Below are 18482 nucleotides of genomic sequence, written 5' to 3'. Positions count from 1 at the left end.
CTATCCATTAATTTTATCGTCTTTTCACCATTGGAAAATTTCAACCACTCCCAACGATCTATCGGCAGCATTTTCTTCGCTCCACTTGGTCGTTGCACTCTCCCCTAATAGCACAGAAATATTTTAAAAGGTTAAATATATTTTAAAGTCTTTTTAAAATACTTTATAAATATTTTAAAATATATCGAATCTTTTAAAATATTTCTGTGCTATTAGGGTCGTAGGCGGGTCCCTCGAGGGCACCTACCTCAGCACGTCGCGATACGGCAATGGAGTGCATCGAGTAGACTTTACAAACCAACAAATGAGAGGCGAGACTCCCCTTCCACTTGGCTCCCGTGTTGTTATGGTGGACCGCCTTTCCCGCGCGGCCGTGCGCCCGTTAACCGTTTCCCGCCAAAGTCGGCTCAACAATCGCCCGAGACAGCTGGTCGCAGGTACCGTGTAACTAGTACCTGAGCCGGGTACGGCGTGGAGTTGACGCGCAAACTAGCGCGTTAAGTCGTCCGTTCGCCTCTACCGTGTTCCCTCGCTCTCTCTCGGTCGTCGCCCGCGTCCAGCCCAGACATTTTTCCCCTTCTTCGCCTGATAACGGAGACCTTTATTTCGTGGAGCATGTCCTTCAAAGTAAAAACCACCGACGGAAAGAGGGAAATATCGGTGAAGCTCACGAAGCTGACCACTGTGGAAGATTTGAAGGTAAATCGCTAACCGCTCGTTCTCGTACGCCGTACGTGAAATACGAGACTCTAGGCCAGTTACTGGTAGTAAGCGGTAATTTATCGCCGATCGTTCGTCGCTGATTACGGAGAATCGTCGCGGAGCGAAACTTTATACGCGTCCTCGGATATTTCAATCCTTTGATTGCAAAAGGCATTGGTACATTAATTCTCTTTAAATAAAATAGATATTCTCCGGTTATCTTAAAGTCAACAAATAACATTCTGGAGTGATAAATATTCAAGTATCAAGTTCAAACCCAGTGAGAAATGATTCGTCGAACGATGTCGTATCGACATCGATCAACGAATCATTTCTCACTGGGAACAGTAGTGTGCGTGTGTGTAATCGCGCGTGCATTCCATCGAGATATAACTTGTTGATCGACTAGTCGTTTCCGGCTGGGAAACCTAGCAGCACAGTGCATGGACCAGACATAGGTTAAACATCAAGCCAGTGTCAAACGGTCCCTGATAGCACAGTGCCAATGGCCAGTGCCGGTTTTAGCAACATTGGCGCCCCGAGCAGGATTATCGTGGCGCCCATTCAAAGTCAAGGGCTTGAAATTCTTGCGAAAGGAGAGACAAGGTGATAATATCGTACGACGAGCTCCATTTTGGTTTTGTATTTTAGGGAATCTCTCGCTCGCAAACTAAGTGAAACCAGGCAGCGGCGCCCCGGGCGATCGCCCGACCGCGCCCCAACGCCGATACCGGCATTGGCATTTTGAGGGCAAACTTCTGGAGGAGTTTTAAAGCAAATACGGCAGCTTGCACTAGTGTGCACACCGAGCGCACACCAAGGCAATGATACAAGTTTTAACTCGCTGCCACAGTCACAATGGTGGTGGGGGACGTGGGCCAAAAACCCCCTGTGCAGAGACTCGAGCGTGAACTCGCGAAAAGTGAAAACTTTCACCGACAAATGTTGAATTCGTTGATAGAATTCGCGAGTTCACGCTCGAGAAAAAGACCCGTGGCCGAGCCCCAGCTCGACGAACGCCGTGCGGCATGGGGAAACATGGGAACCGTCAACAAACGAGGTTCTGGAATAATAAATATTCAAGTATCAAGTTGAAAAAGTAGCGGTGCATCAAGGCTTGTTCAGCGTCTGCTCTTATATTTATGGTCGTCTGGAGTACATGTCGAAAAACTATTTAGCCGAAAAGACGATCCGCACGAATGTTGTACAGATCGTTTTACTGCACACAAAAAAATATATACTACCTGCAAATATTATTTGTTCCGAGTATTTGATAAGTTTATATATCCACAAATCTATCGTAATGTCGTCGCAAGTGTTATATTTACTCAAAACATTCTGGTTCTTAGTAAGTCTAGTACTTCAAACAAGAACACATAGAATTATTTGAAGCAAAACAATTTTGTTTCTTCTGATTTTATTAAGCATACGGAATTCTTCAATAAGTTTTATAATTTTCTTCAAAGAAGAATAAATTCTTTGAGTATAAGATGGCAAGCTTTTCTAAGACTAGTAACAAGTATATCTTAAAAGTATTATTAAGAAAATATTCTTCGTTGAGGCAAACTATTACTTAAACGGAATAAAATAAACTGAGTAATTACTTCTCTTGACTGTACAATAATATTTTTCTGTGTGTGGCTGAAAGGTATTTCGAAAGTATTCAAGACGATCCTTAAATATAAGAATTGACTGCAAACAAGCCTCGGTGCGCACTAGTGCAAGCTGTTGATTTCGCTAGATTACTTCCTACATTCCACTTTTCAAATTGTAATGCAAATTTTACTACACCGAGTTCTTTGATGCATGCGACGTGCGATAATGTAGACGTGGTAGCGTATATTATAATAATGTAAAAGTGGAAACGTGTGTGATGAGAAACGCGCCACGCAACGTGTCTCAGATAGAGATTAGCTGGTAACAATGCTTATTGGCACTTGTATTCATTACTTTCATGTCGGCGACATTTTGTCCAGTTTTGTATATTGATTTAATACCGTGAGATTAGCAAGGACGTTGATATTCGCTGAAATCTAAGATTTAGTCTGTAATTATCGCTTCGCAAAATACATGATTTACTTTGTCTTTCAGCGCGAGGTTGAAAAACGGCTGCACGTTAAGGAGGACTTGCAACGATTGTTCTTCGCCGGGAAGCAATTGGAAAATGGCTATCACCTCGATAATTATAACATAGCTTTCAATGACATCGTGTTGCTTATGGTGAAAGCCAAGGTAAATAATGTTGAGAGAAAAAGTTCCGTCGGTGAAGAAAGCACAAAGGAGAAGGAAGATGGCGAGCAGGAGGAGGAGGAAGAGGAGGAAGCTGAGAGCTTGTATTACAAAATTGGAGACGCGGTGGATTGTAGGGAGGAGAGAACTGGTGCCTGGTTCGAAGCTATTGTAAAATTTATTTATAAAAAAGGAGACGAAACGTTCTGTAAGACATTTTGGGAGTTTGATCAGGTGATACCTCCTTGCAATGTACTTGAGGCTAATGTGCGACCGCGCGCGCGACGCTCCATAACGGTCGACGAATTATCGGTTGGTCAGACAGTCATGATTAATTATAACACAGATGAGCCCGACAAAATTGGACTGTGGTACGACTTTACGATATCCGAAATAATCAACAAAACGAGGAGGTGCACGCTGGCTGGGCGATTGCACATAGGGAGGTACGTCTGTTCTGCCGATTGTTACCGTGTCGGTATACAGGGTGTTAAAAAAAAGAAGGTTCATAAGTTGCAAGGTAGAGCGTAGTGAGAGCAAAAATCCTGAAACAGGTCGAAAAATTAATATTTTCAGTGTTAGAAACAATTATTTATTTTGACTAAGATAAATTCCGTTTACTACGGGAGAAGAAAGAAGAATTTTTCAAACTCTACAGTTTATAGATGGTTTTCTACGTGTCTTCCCATTTCCACACAGGCTTCACACCACCTTGGTATCGTAGAACTGTTTAAAGAATTCCCGGTTGTTTGTAGGAAAATATTAACTTTTCGATCTACGTTTATTGAGATTAGCTTACTTCATTTCATGAGTACTACCTACCCTTTAAAGTCCTGAACCCTTTTTTTTAACACTGTACAAGGCAAAGTGATAAAATACAAAGCGTAGAATCCATTTAAAATTATTGAACAACTTTTAATTGACAATAACCGTTTCTCCAAACAGTGACAGCGCGATTAACGTCCGGACGGAAGTCAAAGAAACCATATACGCAATAGAAACACCTAAGTTATTAACAGCTAGAACTGCAGAAGACGAACAGTTCATGATAAGTAGCGGCAAAAAGAGAGCTGTGGATCCTGCTTGCAAGGAGTGCAATGACAATCCTAACAGTGACTGTCGATCGTGCGGCTGTAAAATCTGCGCAGGCAAGGAAGAGGAAAACACGCTTCTGATTTGCGACGAGTGTGACGATATGTTTCACATGAAATGTCTGACTCCACCGCTTCTGGAACTGCCGCAGGAGGCTTATTGGTACTGTCCTGAATGTAAAATCGACGAAAATGAAATAGTCAAGGTACGTGCATTCTTATCAATAATTTGCCGCAGTCTTCATTATCGTTGCTACCGCTATTTTCTATTAGGTGGTAGACTTTGTTTCCGCGGTGTTTTTTTTTGTTTAACAAACTCGTTTATTTCGATATCAAAAGCAAAAAATACATCAATCAAAGTATTTGCCCTCGCTAGTTATACATTTTTCCTATCTTTCCGGCAATGAGTGGATTCCGCAACGTGTGGTCGAGCGTTGTCATGTAATAAAGTAATTTAACAACTGGCCAGTTGGGTTGACTATAAGTTTCCCGTCTCAATCTTTTACCACCTAATATGCATATTCGTTACAGGCAGGGGACAAACTGAAAGGAACGAAAAAGAGACCCATCCGAAAAACTGGCGAAAAAGAACGAAATTGGGGTGGTGGAATGGCTTGCGTTCGGAGGCAGCAAATTTGCTACATAGTGCCCGAGAATCATTGCGGGCCAGTTCCGGGTGTGGACGTTGGTACGACTTGGAAGTTCAGAATACAGGTGAAGGAGAATTTTGGATTTCTACGTGGTCCGTCGATAAACTTGTCGAATGAATATTGAGAGAGAGCTGTTTGTTTAGGTTTCGGAAGCGGGAGTGCACAGACCGCCCGTAGGCGGCATCCATGGACGAGCAAACGACTGCGCGTACTCTATCGTTTTATCGGGCGGATACGCTGGGGACTACGACAATGGTGATGAGTTTCTGTACAGCGGCTCGGGTGGTAGAGACTTGTCAGGTATGTGAAATGAAAAAAAAATTGCATTTACCTGTAACTCCATTACAGAACTCTATGGGCGGTACGCATGGTCAGATCTTGTATTTCAGATGGTCTTAAGATTATCTTTAGATCCTCTGTAGCCAATAAAATGTTCCATTAGCATCTTTAAATTTACGATAGTCTTGCGTTCTGACTACGAATGCCGGCCCAGGTGCGCTCAATGCACGCGCTTGCGGATGTTTGTGCGTACATTCGTGTGTTACATGTTTTTTTTATGGATACATAGGTAACAGGAGAACCAACTCACAGAGCAAGGACCAGGAGCTAAACAGAATGAATTTGGCACTGGCTAGGAATTGCAACGCTCCTGTGAACTACGAAGACGGCGCGGCAGCCTCCAAGGACGACTGGAAGAAGGGAAAGCCCGTCCGAGTCGTACGAAATTACAAATTAAAGAGTACTTACGCACCGGCGGACGGGAACAGGTACGTTGAACGCACTTGTACTTCTGTAAGTAATAGATAGAACGAGTTTTCTTTAACAATTCTTGGTCTTGTCACAGATATGATGGTATATATAAAGTGGTTAGATACTACCCGACCAAAAGCTACGGCTTTCTCATGTGGAAGTACGTATTAAGACGGGACGATCCCACGCCAGCGCCATGGACTAAGAAAGGAAAAGCGAGAATCGATTTTCTTGGCTTGAAGCTGTTGTATCCTGCTGGATATCTCGATTCGACGGAATCGTTTAGTCAAAGCGGAGGTAAGAAACGAGGCAACAGCAGCAATACCGATGACAGTGGCGAAGAAGACAACGCCGTGGCCGTGAAAAAGTTCAAGAAAATTAAGTGTGCCTTTGATCTGGATGACGAATTGAAGTCCTTAATAAAAGATGATAAGGTAAATGCTAAATTGTGGGCCGACTGTAAAGCGACTTTGATCGATGGGAAACCCGCCTTCTTGAATTGCGTCTCGGAAAGGTAATATTCTTTATAGAAAACGTTAGGTCTTTTTCATAATGACTTAGGCCAACGGCACACGATACTATTTTTCCTACTGGATTTGCTTGCGAGGCTTACGTGAACCAATAAGACTACGTTCGGCATTGCAAATCTGAGGCGACAGAGTGCTCCCTTTTCTTTTAAGTTCTACCCTTTTGTGGGAACGCCTTTCAACCATCAGATTACATCAGCGTGATATCTCTAAAAATTTCTTGAAATTCGTGCTTAATCTTGATTAAACACTGAATCCAACACTAGGCGCTTAAACTTCTTTAAGCGCGGAATTTTTGAAGTTTCCCTTGCGTTCGTGCGAGCGGGAGAGGTGTATGAAATAAGGAGAGAGAGGAAAAGCATTCCGATGCCCCAGATATGTAATGCCGAACGCAGGCTAAGGATGCAGAGTTTTAGATCAAGTGACTTGAGGCTATTTCCTGTCGTAAGCAATCCAGTAGGAAAAATAGTATCGTGTGCCGTTGGTTTTAATAATCGACCTCCGATACTTGACACAGTACAATTTTATACTTTGCAGATTTAAGTGTGTTTGCTGTCTCGGATTACTTTACAATCCTGTAACGACTCCCTGCGGGCACAACATCTGCTTGAAATGCTTAAAACAGAGCTTTGCCTCTGAACTTTATATCTGTCCTACATGTCGGTACAATCTAGGCAAAACTTACGAAATGACGGTCAATCAGACATTATTATCTGCATTACTATTAATTTATCCTGGCTACAAGGGCGAACGGTAATGTTATCTTCGTTCAATAACATATGAATTGCTGATTTGGTTTGTACGAGTTCAGTTTGTTCAAGTCATAAGGCTATATCGAAATTATATTGAATGCGTTTATCTAAGTTATAAGTGTCTAAGCCTGCGATCGGTTTTCGGTTGATTTTGTCGATACTGTCATTCGTATTTATTTCATAATATCTCTATCTTGGAGACAGTAGCCTGTATCCATGATACTAGGTCTCTGCTCAAGAAATGTATAGCCAATTTGCAACTTTGGGGATAAAGGTCAATTTTATTGGCTACGCATTTCTTGAAAATCTCGGATTAAAATCCAATATCGTGGAGAAACAAAGGACTTCAGCTGTAAAGGATTTTGACGCGTTGTCACACAGGGATACAAGAGGAGTAGAGATGGCAGTAGGCAAAATTGATCGCAGTGTTAAAAATTTGAGACCACTCTAGTTGTCTAGATTTTGTAGTGGAGAAAAATTGACAATTCTAATTTGGAAGTTATATTTTTATATAGATTTCGTGAAACGTTACATACAGGGTGTCAAATTCGTTTGTGACCCAAAAATTATGGTAGTGATTGCATCAAACGGAAAGAAAAAGTTATATACCATTTTGCAAAATTCGTAATAATTATCGTGAGATTAAGAAAAACGTCTAAGCGAATAAGCGCACGGAGTAGCGGAAGGTCGCCGCTCGAGGCGGCGAGTAGGGAGGCACCGCTTAAACCCAATGTCCACGATGCTAGAACTTGGTCCAAGTTCTAGTTTCGATAAATGTGTGGCCAATCAACTTGCAGCTATTCCATAAAAGCTGCAAATCGATTGGCTATACATTTCTCTAGCATCGTGGACCCAGGCCTTTAAGCCCAATGTCCACGATGCTAGAACTTGGTCCAAGTCCTGGGTTCGAGAAACGTATAGCCAATAAAATTGCCGCTTTTCCGTAAAAACTACAAATTGATTGGTTACAAATTTCTCAATCCAAGAACTTGGTCCAAGTTCTAGCATCGTGGACACCGGCCTTCGCGCGACCGCTTGCACAGCGTCAACTTTTTCCATAGGTTTCCCTACACCTCGCCGCGCACCGCCGCGAACGGCGGCCAATAGGCGGGCGGACGCATCTCACCACGCGCTTACATTTGCCAGTAGGTCGGGCTAATATGGCGATTTTTTAACATTAATGTCTCGATAACTATTCCTCCATGTTCAAAATGGCACAGGACTTTTTTTGTTTGTTTTAGTCTCCCCTGTGACGTAATTATTTGCGGTGCAAATGATAACAATTTACAAATTTTTATTTGAAATTAATATCAAAATTGCTTTTTACGGTGCAAATTATTTGTGCGTGCACAGAGTAGGCGCAATAAATTAGCAAGGTGTTTTATACAAGTGTACGGAAATGATCAAAATTTTAGTTGAAAATCAAGATTAAAATTGCTTTTGCGGTGCAAATTATTTGTATGTGCGCAGAATAAGCGCAGTAAATTAGCAAAGTGTTTTATACAAGAGTGCGAAAATGATAAAAAATTTACAAATTTTAATCTGAAGTAAAGATTAAAATTGCTCTTACGGTGCAAATTATTTGTGCACAGAACAAGCGCAGTAAATTAGCAAAGTGTTTTATACAAGAGTATGAAAGTAGTTATATACGTAGATCAATATTGTAAGATTTTGGTTTGTCGCGGTATTTTACTTTAGAAATGCCTTGTTAAAAATTAAACCGGTACGTTCATTCTTATTGCGTAACAAATTTATACTGTCCGCGAATATAAACGATGTATGTGCGCATAACGCAAGACTGATATCACTTATTGTTGGCACGTCTTAATATCCTGATGTAAGTTGGAAGTTTGCAGTTTTTAATGCAACTCTCACGTTTCATAGATCATGACATATTATCATTTTTATTTTTATTTTAACGCAACATAGCTTCTGTAAGATACAAGCGACGTAATGTGTTCGCCGATAGATAATTGAATTTTATTTTAACGCATGTCGATTATACTTAATCGCTTTTATCTAGCGGTGGCACCGCCTCGCTGATCCACTTTAGGTAATCGGGGTTGCCATTGTGTATCTGAAATATGAAAGTTTCAAAGGTTTTAGTATTTAATCACGAGTTCATGTATCTTGTATGTATCCAATATTATTATATGTATCATGTTCAAATTATGAATGTATTGTTATGCCTTGTCTCTCCCCCGTGTTCAAAATGTAGGTATTAAAAATCGCGTGGCGCTCGTCCAGCGGAGCGAGACACGCGAATCAACTTACAGGCAGGGAGATCACTTCGCAAACCGTGTACGGATGATTCTTTCTGCAAAAAGATCAAGTTACAAAAGCTGCCGCGATTCTAACAACGAATGCAACAGTCGCGTTCAACTCACATGACGTACTGCGTCAGAGCATCCACTGTCTCCGTCCTGGTTTTTATCATCTGCAATTCACGCATAGACAGACGGTCAGTAACAATTTTATCTCTGCGCGACTAAACTCGGCTCAACAGATCTTTTTCCTACCAGCAGAAGTTCAGGCTCCTCCTGTATCTTCCCTTTCCACTCGTATCTGCGGAGGCAAGAATCTTGGTCTTTACAGTGAAAGGTACATCTCGCGCAGACTGAAAGTCTTCCCTGGGAAGACGTATTTGTAAACAGCGAGAGAGAGAGAGAGAGAGGGACTTACATTGAGGTGATCCGCGGGATGATGTTTACGCAGGCAGCGAGCTTGTTCTCGACCAGACCGCTTCGTGAAAGAGAAAGAGAGGTTGAGGAATTACTCGTCACCAAGGCGTAACGATAATTAATGCTAACGAGCGCGCATTTTATCCAGCCGGTTTGCTGCTCTTACCGCGCCAAGCTCTTGGCAACCGCGTCGTCCGGCACCGTGACGTACGCCACGGAGTGTACTCCGCAGTCAACGTCCGCGGCGGTCGACATGTTCTGATGGGCCTGGGCGCGAGCGGTGCGGATACCCCTCGCTATGCAAAGCAGCATCAACGCGGTCACGGCAGAGGCTCGCGTCGCGCACCGCATCTGCCAGCAGTCGTTCCTCTTGGCGTCGCTGGAGAGCCGGTAAACAACCTCGTCGGATCAAGTCGCGCCGCGGTGTCCGCACGAGAAACGATCGATAACTGTCGAACGCGCAGACCGCGCGGGTCCACGTGCGTAGGTTTACGCGGCGCGCCGTAAATGAAAAATACAAAAAGGTGAAGCGGAGTTTATCGCGAAGACGCCGCGAGCTCGGGAGGCGAGAACTCGCGTCCCCGCTCGGGAATCGCGATTCGTATCGGGCAAGAAGCCGCGTTCTTCCCGGGATCCTCCAAGATTCCCGTTGTATAACGATTTCGTGTATTTAGACGAGAGCGTACACTATTGGCTTCATCCATTCTCTGTTACTTTAAAAAGGGACAAACGTGAATTAGCCATTTCATCGAGCATCGCTTGACTTTAATCTTGATTAATTCACGTTCGTTGTCTCTTTCTAAAGTAACGGTCGAGAAGAGGCGAAGGACGAGTTGAGCGAATTTTAACGTTGGTGAAACCGTCGATCGCTGATCAAGTTGACCGGAGTTGAGTCGCCCGAAAAGGACTGATCGAGAGATAATTTGAAACCGTTAGTCAACGAGATATAAAGTAAATTATGTAATAAAAAAAGGTTCTCGCGATCGCGACCTCCCGGAAGACGCGAGGTCGCTTAAATTTCCTCCGTGAGAAACACTCGTCCCCCGACGATCTCTCATCGCCGCGCGCTCTCACGCGTACAAATGCACGAGGATGATTAATTCTCGCGTGAAACGGAAGACAAATACCTTCCTTACCCGCCGTACGTTAAAGTGAAACGAGCCGCGCGAACGAACGGACCTTCGCGCGCGCGCGCACACACGCATACACGCGCGCGCAACCCCTCTCACGTACGCGGCATCATTCATTGCGGTGGCATAGGTAACCTTGAAAAGGCCACCCTCGGAGCGCTGCTACTTTAGTCCGCCGAGTCCGCCGGGAGTTTACTCAGCCTCCAGCGGCGATCGGAGCTGGTCCTCGATGGAGCGTTGATAGCGGCGGCGCGCGAGACGACTCTCCCACGGCACGGATTCTCAGGCGCGCCGCAAAACTCCACGGAGAGAGAGAGAAACGGGGGAAGAGAGCGCGCGCGGTGCGTCGTTGATCGCCGTCGGCTCCGTCGCTGCGCGAAATGTCATCGTAGGAGGGAACGGAGTCGCCCGGGTCGGTGACTTGTCGGCGCGTCTACGCGGCGGTTTGCAGGTTATATACGTCGGCGCGGCACGTCCCGGCGGCTGGCGGTCCCCGCGAGGATGCCGAGGGGCTGAACGGTCGTCGCTGAAGGTCGGCGGGTACCCCGGGGGTGGGCGGCCAGCATGGTGCAGCGTCCGGTCGCGCCACGGCGCAACGTCAGGATACTGCTGATCGGCGAGCGCGGCGTCGGCAAGACCTCCCTCATACTGTCCCTGGTGAGCGAGGAGTACGCGGAGGAGGTGCCGAGCAAGGCCGAGGAGATCACGATACCGGCGGACGTGACGCCGGAGCAGGTGCCGACGCACATAGTCGATTATTCAGGTAGGACCACTCCGTGTTTCTCATCCGCCGCGCCTCGCACAGCGTGCCCTTTGCGCCTAGAACATTCTATTTCGGACAGGCAAGCCGGCAGGCTTAAAAGAAAAGTTGGACAACGTACCGTTGTACGATTCGTCAACTTGCGCGAATTTTTTAAACGCGCTCCTGCAAAGTGGAATGTTTGCGGACGCGAGGGGCGCATTGGTGGGCTTTGGAGATAATCGAGACGCGCAAATACGATTGAACGAGCTGCCGGTGAATTTCTCGTTGCTCGTATTTTCCCTCCGACTGTCCTGTATCGGGGCGAAAGAGCGATAAAGTTGGCGTCGTGTTTGCAGCGGTGGAACAAACGGATGATCAGCTGACGGAGGAGATCCAGAAGGCGCACGTGATATGCGTCGTTTACTCCGTGGACGACGAGGATACGTTGGACAGAGCTGCCAGCTACTGGTTACCTTTGATCAGAAGATGCTCGTCCGACAACCGGTGCCCGGTTGTGCTGGTAGGCAACAAGATCGATCTCGTGGACTATTCTACCATAGAGGTACGTGGGAAGACGTCGGATTTTTAAGGAGAGTTTAAGTAGCGTCCCCTCGTCTCGCGCCGTATTTATTAACGACCCTCTCTTTTGCAATTCCAGGCAGTGTATCCCATAATGAAAGAGTTCACTGAAATTGAAAGCTGCATAGAGGTAAGACGCCGTTTGGTTAGACGAGACAAGTGGGAGAAACGTACACGGGAAAGTAACGCGTCTCTTTTTTTTTCAGTGCTCGGCGAAAACGCTTCAGAATGTCTCGGAAACATTTTATTATGCACAAAAGGCGGTTCTGCACCCGACTACACCTTTGTACAATTATGACACACAGGAGGTGAGGCGTCTGCCACAGTTTACCTTTAATTCGAATTCAATCTGCTACAGTTCTAACCCGATCGTTGTTATTCCAGCTCACGGAGGAGTGCAAAACTGCCCTCCAGCGAATTTTTAAAGTGAGTACGTATTCATAAACGAGAATCGATACGACGACGTAAACTGTACTGTTTCTCTTTCCCGATGCAGATATGCGATGTAGATAACGACGGACTTTTAAACGATATAGAGCTGAACGCGTTTCAGCAGTGGTGCTTCAACACTCCGTTACAACCGCAGGTGCTGGAGGACGTGAAAGCCGTGCTGTCGAAAAACATCTGCGACGGTATATGTAACGGGTGTGTCACGATGAAAGGTGGGTATTTTCACTCGTTCCAGCCTGTCGAGCCCGTACGAGTGTACCGCGAGCTTAGTTAATCGCAATTACGCACGCAGGTTTTATGTACTTACAATGTTTATTCATACAACGCGGGAGGAACGAAACGACTTGGGCTGTGCTAAGGAAATTCGGATACGATAACGAGCTGCAAATGTCAAAAGAATATATCTATCCTTCGTAAGTATAAAGGTCGCCGAGCCACTTAAAGATTCTCTCGATATGTCACTGATGCGCGACTAACTCCGGTGTTTCAGACTGAAGGTCCCGCTCGGCTGTAGCACGGAATTGTCGCACAAGGGACAGGAATTCCTAACGTTGCTGTTCATGCAGCACGACCGCGATCGCGACGGGGCACTCTCGCCCTTGGAAATGGAGTCGTTGTTCTCGCGATGCCTCCTCCCGCCGTGGGGCGACGAGTACAAGTACACTGTGCCCACGAACGAAAAGGTTACCGCTCGCAGTCCGCTATTTTTAGAACCTTGAACTATAGAATAAGTTGCTGTAGAATATCAAACGACAAGAAACTTGTATTTGTGCTGAGCAACCGGAAACTATCACGTAGCGACATTCGAAGGTGACTCGATTCTAGCGTAATGCGTGAACGTGCGATGTTTCCCGCAGGGATGGATCACGTTCCAAGGGTACATGTGTCAGTGGGCATTGCTCACGCTGACGAACGTGCGTAAAACCTTGGAATACATGGCATACCTGGGATACAACATGTACCACAACGAGTGCCAAACGAGCGCCGTTGTCGTGACGCGCGAGAAGAAGGTGGATCTGGCGAAGAAGCAGTCCAGCAGGAATGTTTACACTTGCCACGTCATAGGGCCGAAGAGCAGCGGGAAGACTACATTGTGCAGGACTCTCGTCGACCCTAAGCTCGAAGTAAACTCGTTGACTGCATTTTAACTGTGACACTTAAACTTTGGACATATTTTTGTATCATTGCGATTTTTACATAAGTCAAATTTCACCATACCCGGCGCTGGCTCTCATCGCCCCTTTACTATTACATTTTAGCTTTGTACAGAGCCCTTCGTTTCCTATTAATCGTTGATTGCAATCGCAAACTGTCGTATCTGTTTATTGCAGATACTGAATGACAAAGTGGCTCTCATCGCTCCTTTACTATTACATTTTAGCTTTGTACAGAACCTTTTGTTTCCTATTAATCGTTGATTAAAGCTGCTCGGGAACCTCGACCAAACTGTCATACCTGTTTATTGCAGAAACTGAATGACAAAGTGGTGCCGTCGAACGCCCACGTCACTATAAACACGGTGCACGTGTACGGGCAAGAGAAGACCATAGTATTGAAGGATATAAACGTGCTGAACGTTCAGGACGCCTTGACGCCGGCGGAGATACAATGCGACGCGGCCGCTCTGGTTTACGACGCCAGTAACTCGAAGTCGTTCGAGTACATAGCGCGCATTTACATCGTAAGCATCGCGCCCTATCGCGTACAATAACTAAAATGTATCCACGAACGACATGTGCGCGCGTCTTTGCAGAAATACTTCGCCGACAGTAAGATTCCTGTTCTGATAGTGGCGAACAAAAGTGACCTTTCCGAGGTGAAGCAGAGCTATCTGTTGCAACCGGCCGCCTTCTGCAGCAAGTACAAACTGATGCCTCCGCAGCCGTACAGCATCTCACGGACGATCCGACGTGAGATCTTCGTCAAGCTAGCTACGATGGCAGCCTTCCCGTAAGTTCGCTTGTCATCCGTTTGAGAGAAACGGATTATTAACGGGACCGCTGACGGACAGATCTCGGGCCTCCTCCGATTTACAGGCAGTAGATATGACAGTTTTCCTTTCTAGCTCAAGTACCAGAGAGTATCGCGCGATTACGCTCTTAGAGCTTTTTCGCTTCTCTCCTCTTTCGTACGATATGTTCCACCGTCAAGTTACTTTCAGACAATAGACTTTTACGTTTCGCACCGCACCCTCTCCTCTCGTTCCTTTCGTACAATTTAATTTAAGCAAAGACAGCGTAGTGTTAAAGAAGAAACAGAGGGGAAAAGGAGATTGTTCGGTATTAACGATAAGATATTTCGTGTTTAGCCGCTTTCAAGGAGCGTGGGTATTATTTTACCGAGACAGGTTGGTCCGAATTTCAATTTCACACTGTAAAAATCTAGAAGCTTGAAACAAATCGTGACTACTGCATTCAAACATTCCGTCATCGTACATTCCCCTCGATGCATGCGCTCCCACCGGGATTAACTCCATCCTCTCACGTTAAATGTGCCGGGCGATTCGCTCGTGTTAGATATATGCGATCGCACGGATAAAACGTTACACGTAATGACGTAATTGGCTCTTTTTCCAGCCACATGAGGCGTACAATCCACATGTTGCTTATCGATTCCTTACCTCCTCCGTGGTGGAGTTCTTTCACAAGGTTTTACGTCATATTACTGCTTGCGTTTCCTCCTCGCGGCGCCCCGCATTGAGCCGTGTCATCAAGCTTATCAGCGTACATACCGCTTTTTCTTCTTGGTTTCGTTCAAGCATGTGCATGCGACACGCAACGAATCTCTCACGAAACCCTCTGCCGACTCATACCGCTTTTCCATGCATAGAGATACCCTGACAGGAAAGGCTTCCCTCGTCGATTAACGTCCATCTCTACCAACGTAGATTACATACCAATCTCGGCTTAACTTACTTTTCATCTTCTTCTAGTTCTAAGAAAAAGGTCTTTTCTAGCTATTAGAATTCTTCTTTCCTAGTTCTTCGAAAGAGATCAAAAGTTGGGCCGAGATTAAAGCTACATTGATAGAAGCGGACATTAACGTCACTTGTATGATAAAACTTCATTGTCAGCTTTCCATCAGAGAATTCTCACCTCGACATTTGTGCCTCTGTGTTGTTCGCTGTGTATAATCAAGGCGCTTTGCGCGAGTGCGACAGTGTGGTTTTATCATGCTAGAGCATTCAGAGCGTTCTCTCCCGCGCGGCGAAAATAACAGCGGATCTTGGACGTTTCAGGCACATAAATCAATTCGGCCTAATGCAAGGGGACTCCCTGGTCTGGTGGAAGGCGGGACTGGGGATCGCGATCGCCACGATCGCCGGCTACGTGATGATGCGCGTGCTGAATACGGAGAAAAGATAGTCTACCATATTTTTCGTGCTACTTGTGCGTGTTTTAACTGCCTCTCCTTGTCAAATAAAGCGAAAGCCGGATTATAGATAACCGCGTTACATAGAACGAGTATATAATATATATTCATAAAGCACACACACACACACACACTAATTTTCGAGATATACAATAGCTAAGTATTAGAGAACTACGATAAAGTGCAAATACTTTTGCGTAGAGGCGCGCTTACTTGGTTCTGGTCAAAATACCCGAGTTTTTATTTGTCGAATTCCCCCCCTTCTCCCCCAATGTATTTCATCGTGTAAGAGTTATTTTCATCCTCTGTAATAAATTATTTGTTTAATGTATTGTAATATAAAGTGGGAAAACTGTCTATTTCTTGCTCATTGCGATCAATCTTACTTTCACGGTTGCGTATTCTCGGAAACTGATGCGACTCTAAGAGACTCGTGATTCTCAACGCGAAACTGTAAAATAGTAATTTTGCGCAAGCTTCAATTTATTGAAATCGTGCTACGTTTGTGACGACTTGCGCCCACGATGCTAGAACTTGGTTCAAGTTTCGAGAAATGCGTAGCCAATCAACTTGCAGCTATTCCATAAAAGCTGCAAGTTGATTGGCTACACATTTCTCGGAACTTAGAACTCGGACCAGATTCTAGCATCGTGGACGCAGGCGTTAACACACGTCCTCGCGCACAAGTCGGTAGAGGATTAGAAGGGGCAGCTGGCTGCAGGATTTGAACAAACATAATTTATTGCTGTCCTAAAACTGTATCCTATGACATGTGCGGATCAGAAATCCGGGACTATTTTATCTTACAATATATCAATGTGTAACAACGGTACAAATAAACAGAAATTTCGTTAAATGGTCTACAGGATCGTACAGCACGTACTTCAATTTCGTCTAGACACCTCTAGATTCGCCCCGTCTCAATTTACATGATATCTGAAAGCAAGAAGAGCGAGAGAGAGACCATGACAACAATACCCAGAAGAGATAAGATAAGTGGCAACAACAAAGGGAGCAGGATCTACTGACTGTTGGCCATCTTGCATTGACGGAGCGCCTCGTTGAAGCCCTCGCAGAGGCTCAAGTCGGACTGGTTCTGGGCGCACTCTAGGAACTGCTTGACCTCCCAGGAGCAGGCTCCGGCGGCTGGGGCCGCAGAGCCGCTGCCCGGAGTAGCGGCCTGCGGCGCCGCTGCGACTTCAGCTGGGGCCTCGCTGCCTCCGCTGAAGAGTCCGGTCATCGCGTGGCCGATGGTGTGTCCCACGGCGGATCCGATGGCGACACCACCGGCGGTGGCGGCCATTTGGCCCATGAGGGACGGCTGCTGCGGCTGGGCCACCATGGGTGACGCCGGCGGGGCATGGGCCGGCAATCGGGACGGGGCTGGCGCTGGCGCGCTCCTCACCCTGAAACGTGTCCGGTTTTCGTGATATTGTTCGCCGACGTTCATTCAATGTCCCGCGCGAGAAAACCTGCCACGCTCGCTCAGGGACTCGATCGTGAATCTTTTTCGCGAGTTCACGCTAGAGAAAAGGATCCGCGATCGAGCCGCTGGACTGAGATCTGTGTTACACGTCGGGGAAAGAGAATGACGCGCTTTCAGCGTGCGAGCGGACGCAGGCGGACGTAGCCCCGAGACGACGAACGGTGAACTTTGTGACGAACATGATGTAACGAGGCAGCACTAATGACGATCTCGTTGCGACGCAGTCACAGTCGTCGTCGGACTACGTTAATTACTCACGTTCTCGGCGGAGGAGCGGCGGCACGTCCACGTCGCGGCATCTTTTCCTCAAAATTCTTGGCCTCTCGGTCACCACGTTGCGAAAATACCCGGAGGAAGACTCGACAAAGATTCCGCTCTCTGCGCACTACACTGCACCCGCTCGCTCGACCACGGCGGACTCAACTAAGGTAGAGACGTGCTGCGCAGTCAGTCGTGAAACGTGAATGCCTGTGTCGTGATCTGTCACGAGTTGTACGTCAGCTCGCGCAATCGGAATGACGGCGAGGGCTGTTGTTCCTCGAAATTTCCGCCACCGTCGACTGTGACTTTCTCCCTCTAAAAATATATCGGCGCTATTAATAAGAGCCACGAGACACTCCGCATTTTCGCGAGTCAGCGCGAGAGACTCACGTGATCGCGCCGGGAGGTCCGGGGGCTTGCGCGATAAACCGCGCGAGCGACGCGATTGGCGGCTCCATATTGATCGATCTCGCTTGTTGGAGAAGAGAACAGCTAGGGACTCGATTCTCGAATTCGTTCCGAGAGGAGAGACGTGTGCGAAAATTCCGCTCCTGCAGAAAAGTGGCAAGTCGATTGGCCGCTCGCTTGATTTTTCACCAATCGACCTTCAACTTTTCTGCGAGAGCAGAATCTTCGCGTACTACGTCTCTCCTTCGAATGAATTCAAGAATCGATCGCCCCGGGGGCCCGACTCTTTAAAGCCTCCGCTACAATGATTCTCGGTTCTGTCTACAATGGTCGTAGTCGTAGTCGCTCGATAAGAATTGACCAATCGCAGTCGATTATTCTTACGACTACGACCATTGTAGACAGAACCGAGAATCATAGGTCTAGTTTACACCGTTAAATCGGTTGGTGCGCACATCAAGTTGGTACGGACTAAACATTTGATACATCCCTGTTTACACCATTTCGTCTCAAAACAGGTTACATAGGTTAGATTTTTAATCTGGATAAAGTAAAATCAAACTTTTACCACAATATGCTAAACTGAACCATACTTCTAACCTCAATCTAGCAGGAATGCCGGGTATAATACGACCCGAATCGTAATCAAGCGTTTACAGCACCCTAAAATAT

At 46.1% G+C, this 18482-nt stretch overlaps 4 protein-coding genes across 8 annotated transcripts; 2 read left to right on the top strand and 2 right to left on the bottom strand.

Moving 5' to 3' along the window:
• The first annotated feature begins 191 nt into the window (after positions 1 to 191).
• Positions 192 to 7497, top strand: LOC105569835 (E3 ubiquitin-protein ligase UHRF1-like). 4 transcript variants are annotated; one of them, XM_012026580.1, is made up of 8 exons: positions 192 to 699; positions 2794 to 3377; positions 3877 to 4228; positions 4554 to 4736; positions 4816 to 4972; positions 5241 to 5439; positions 5517 to 5936; positions 6487 to 7497. In XM_012026580.1, exons 1-8 carry the CDS (start codon positions 616 to 618, stop codon positions 6704 to 6706), a joined length of 2199 nt encoding a protein of 732 aa, XP_011881970.1. In that variant the 5' UTR covers positions 192 to 615; the 3' UTR covers positions 6707 to 7497. The 4 variants fall into 4 exon arrangements, with proteins under 4 accessions (XP_011881970.1, XP_011881972.1, XP_011881973.1 ...); XM_012026582.1 differs by lacking the exon at positions 192 to 699 and adding an exon at positions 901 to 1308; XM_012026583.1 differs by lacking the exon at positions 192 to 699 and adding an exon at positions 1343 to 1762.
• Positions 7498 to 8577: 1080 nt separating this feature from the next.
• LOC105569833 (protein CutA homolog) lies at positions 8578 to 9830 on the bottom strand. The gene is made up of 6 exons (XM_012026576.1): positions 9549 to 9830; positions 9384 to 9443; positions 9221 to 9266; positions 9089 to 9138; positions 8976 to 9018; positions 8578 to 8778 (listed from the first exon to the last, which is right to left on the bottom strand). The coding sequence occupies exons 1-6, from the start codon at positions 9731 to 9733 to the stop codon at positions 8707 to 8709; spliced, it is 456 nt and encodes a 151-aa protein (XP_011881966.1). The 5' UTR covers positions 9734 to 9830; the 3' UTR covers positions 8578 to 8706.
• Positions 9831 to 10222: 392 nt separating this feature from the next.
• LOC105569834 (mitochondrial Rho GTPase) lies at positions 10223 to 16007 on the top strand. 2 transcript variants are annotated; one of them, XM_012026578.1, is made up of 13 exons: positions 10223 to 11275; positions 11611 to 11816; positions 11913 to 11963; positions 12040 to 12141; positions 12218 to 12259; positions 12330 to 12495; positions 12576 to 12696; positions 12774 to 12966; positions 13141 to 13407; positions 13752 to 13964; positions 14037 to 14233; positions 14592 to 14630; positions 15522 to 16007. In XM_012026578.1, exons 1-13 carry the CDS (start codon positions 11077 to 11079, stop codon positions 15646 to 15648), a joined length of 1923 nt encoding a protein of 640 aa, XP_011881968.1. In that variant the 5' UTR covers positions 10223 to 11076; the 3' UTR covers positions 15649 to 16007. The 2 variants fall into 2 exon arrangements, with proteins under 2 accessions (XP_011881968.1, XP_011881969.1); XM_012026579.1 differs by lacking the exon at positions 14592 to 14630.
• Positions 16008 to 16378: 371 nt separating this feature from the next.
• LOC105569831 (coiled-coil-helix-coiled-coil-helix domain-containing protein 2, mitochondrial) lies at positions 16379 to 17526 on the bottom strand. The gene is made up of 3 exons (XM_012026573.1): positions 17400 to 17526; positions 16685 to 17061; positions 16379 to 16591 (listed from the first exon to the last, which is right to left on the bottom strand). The coding sequence occupies exons 1-3, from the start codon at positions 17438 to 17440 to the stop codon at positions 16581 to 16583; spliced, it is 429 nt and encodes a 142-aa protein (XP_011881963.1). The 5' UTR covers positions 17441 to 17526; the 3' UTR covers positions 16379 to 16580.
• Between the last annotated feature and the right edge of the window lie 956 nt (positions 17527 to 18482).

Source organism: Vollenhovia emeryi, unplaced genomic scaffold (assembly GCF_000949405.1).
Source record: "Vollenhovia emeryi isolate VEMERY1.0 unplaced genomic scaffold, V.emery_V1.0 DF939122.1, whole genome shotgun sequence".
NCBI classification, from domain to species: Eukaryota; Metazoa; Arthropoda; class Insecta; order Hymenoptera; family Formicidae; genus Vollenhovia; species Vollenhovia emeryi.
This window is presented reverse-complemented; position numbering and strand designations above follow the sequence as displayed.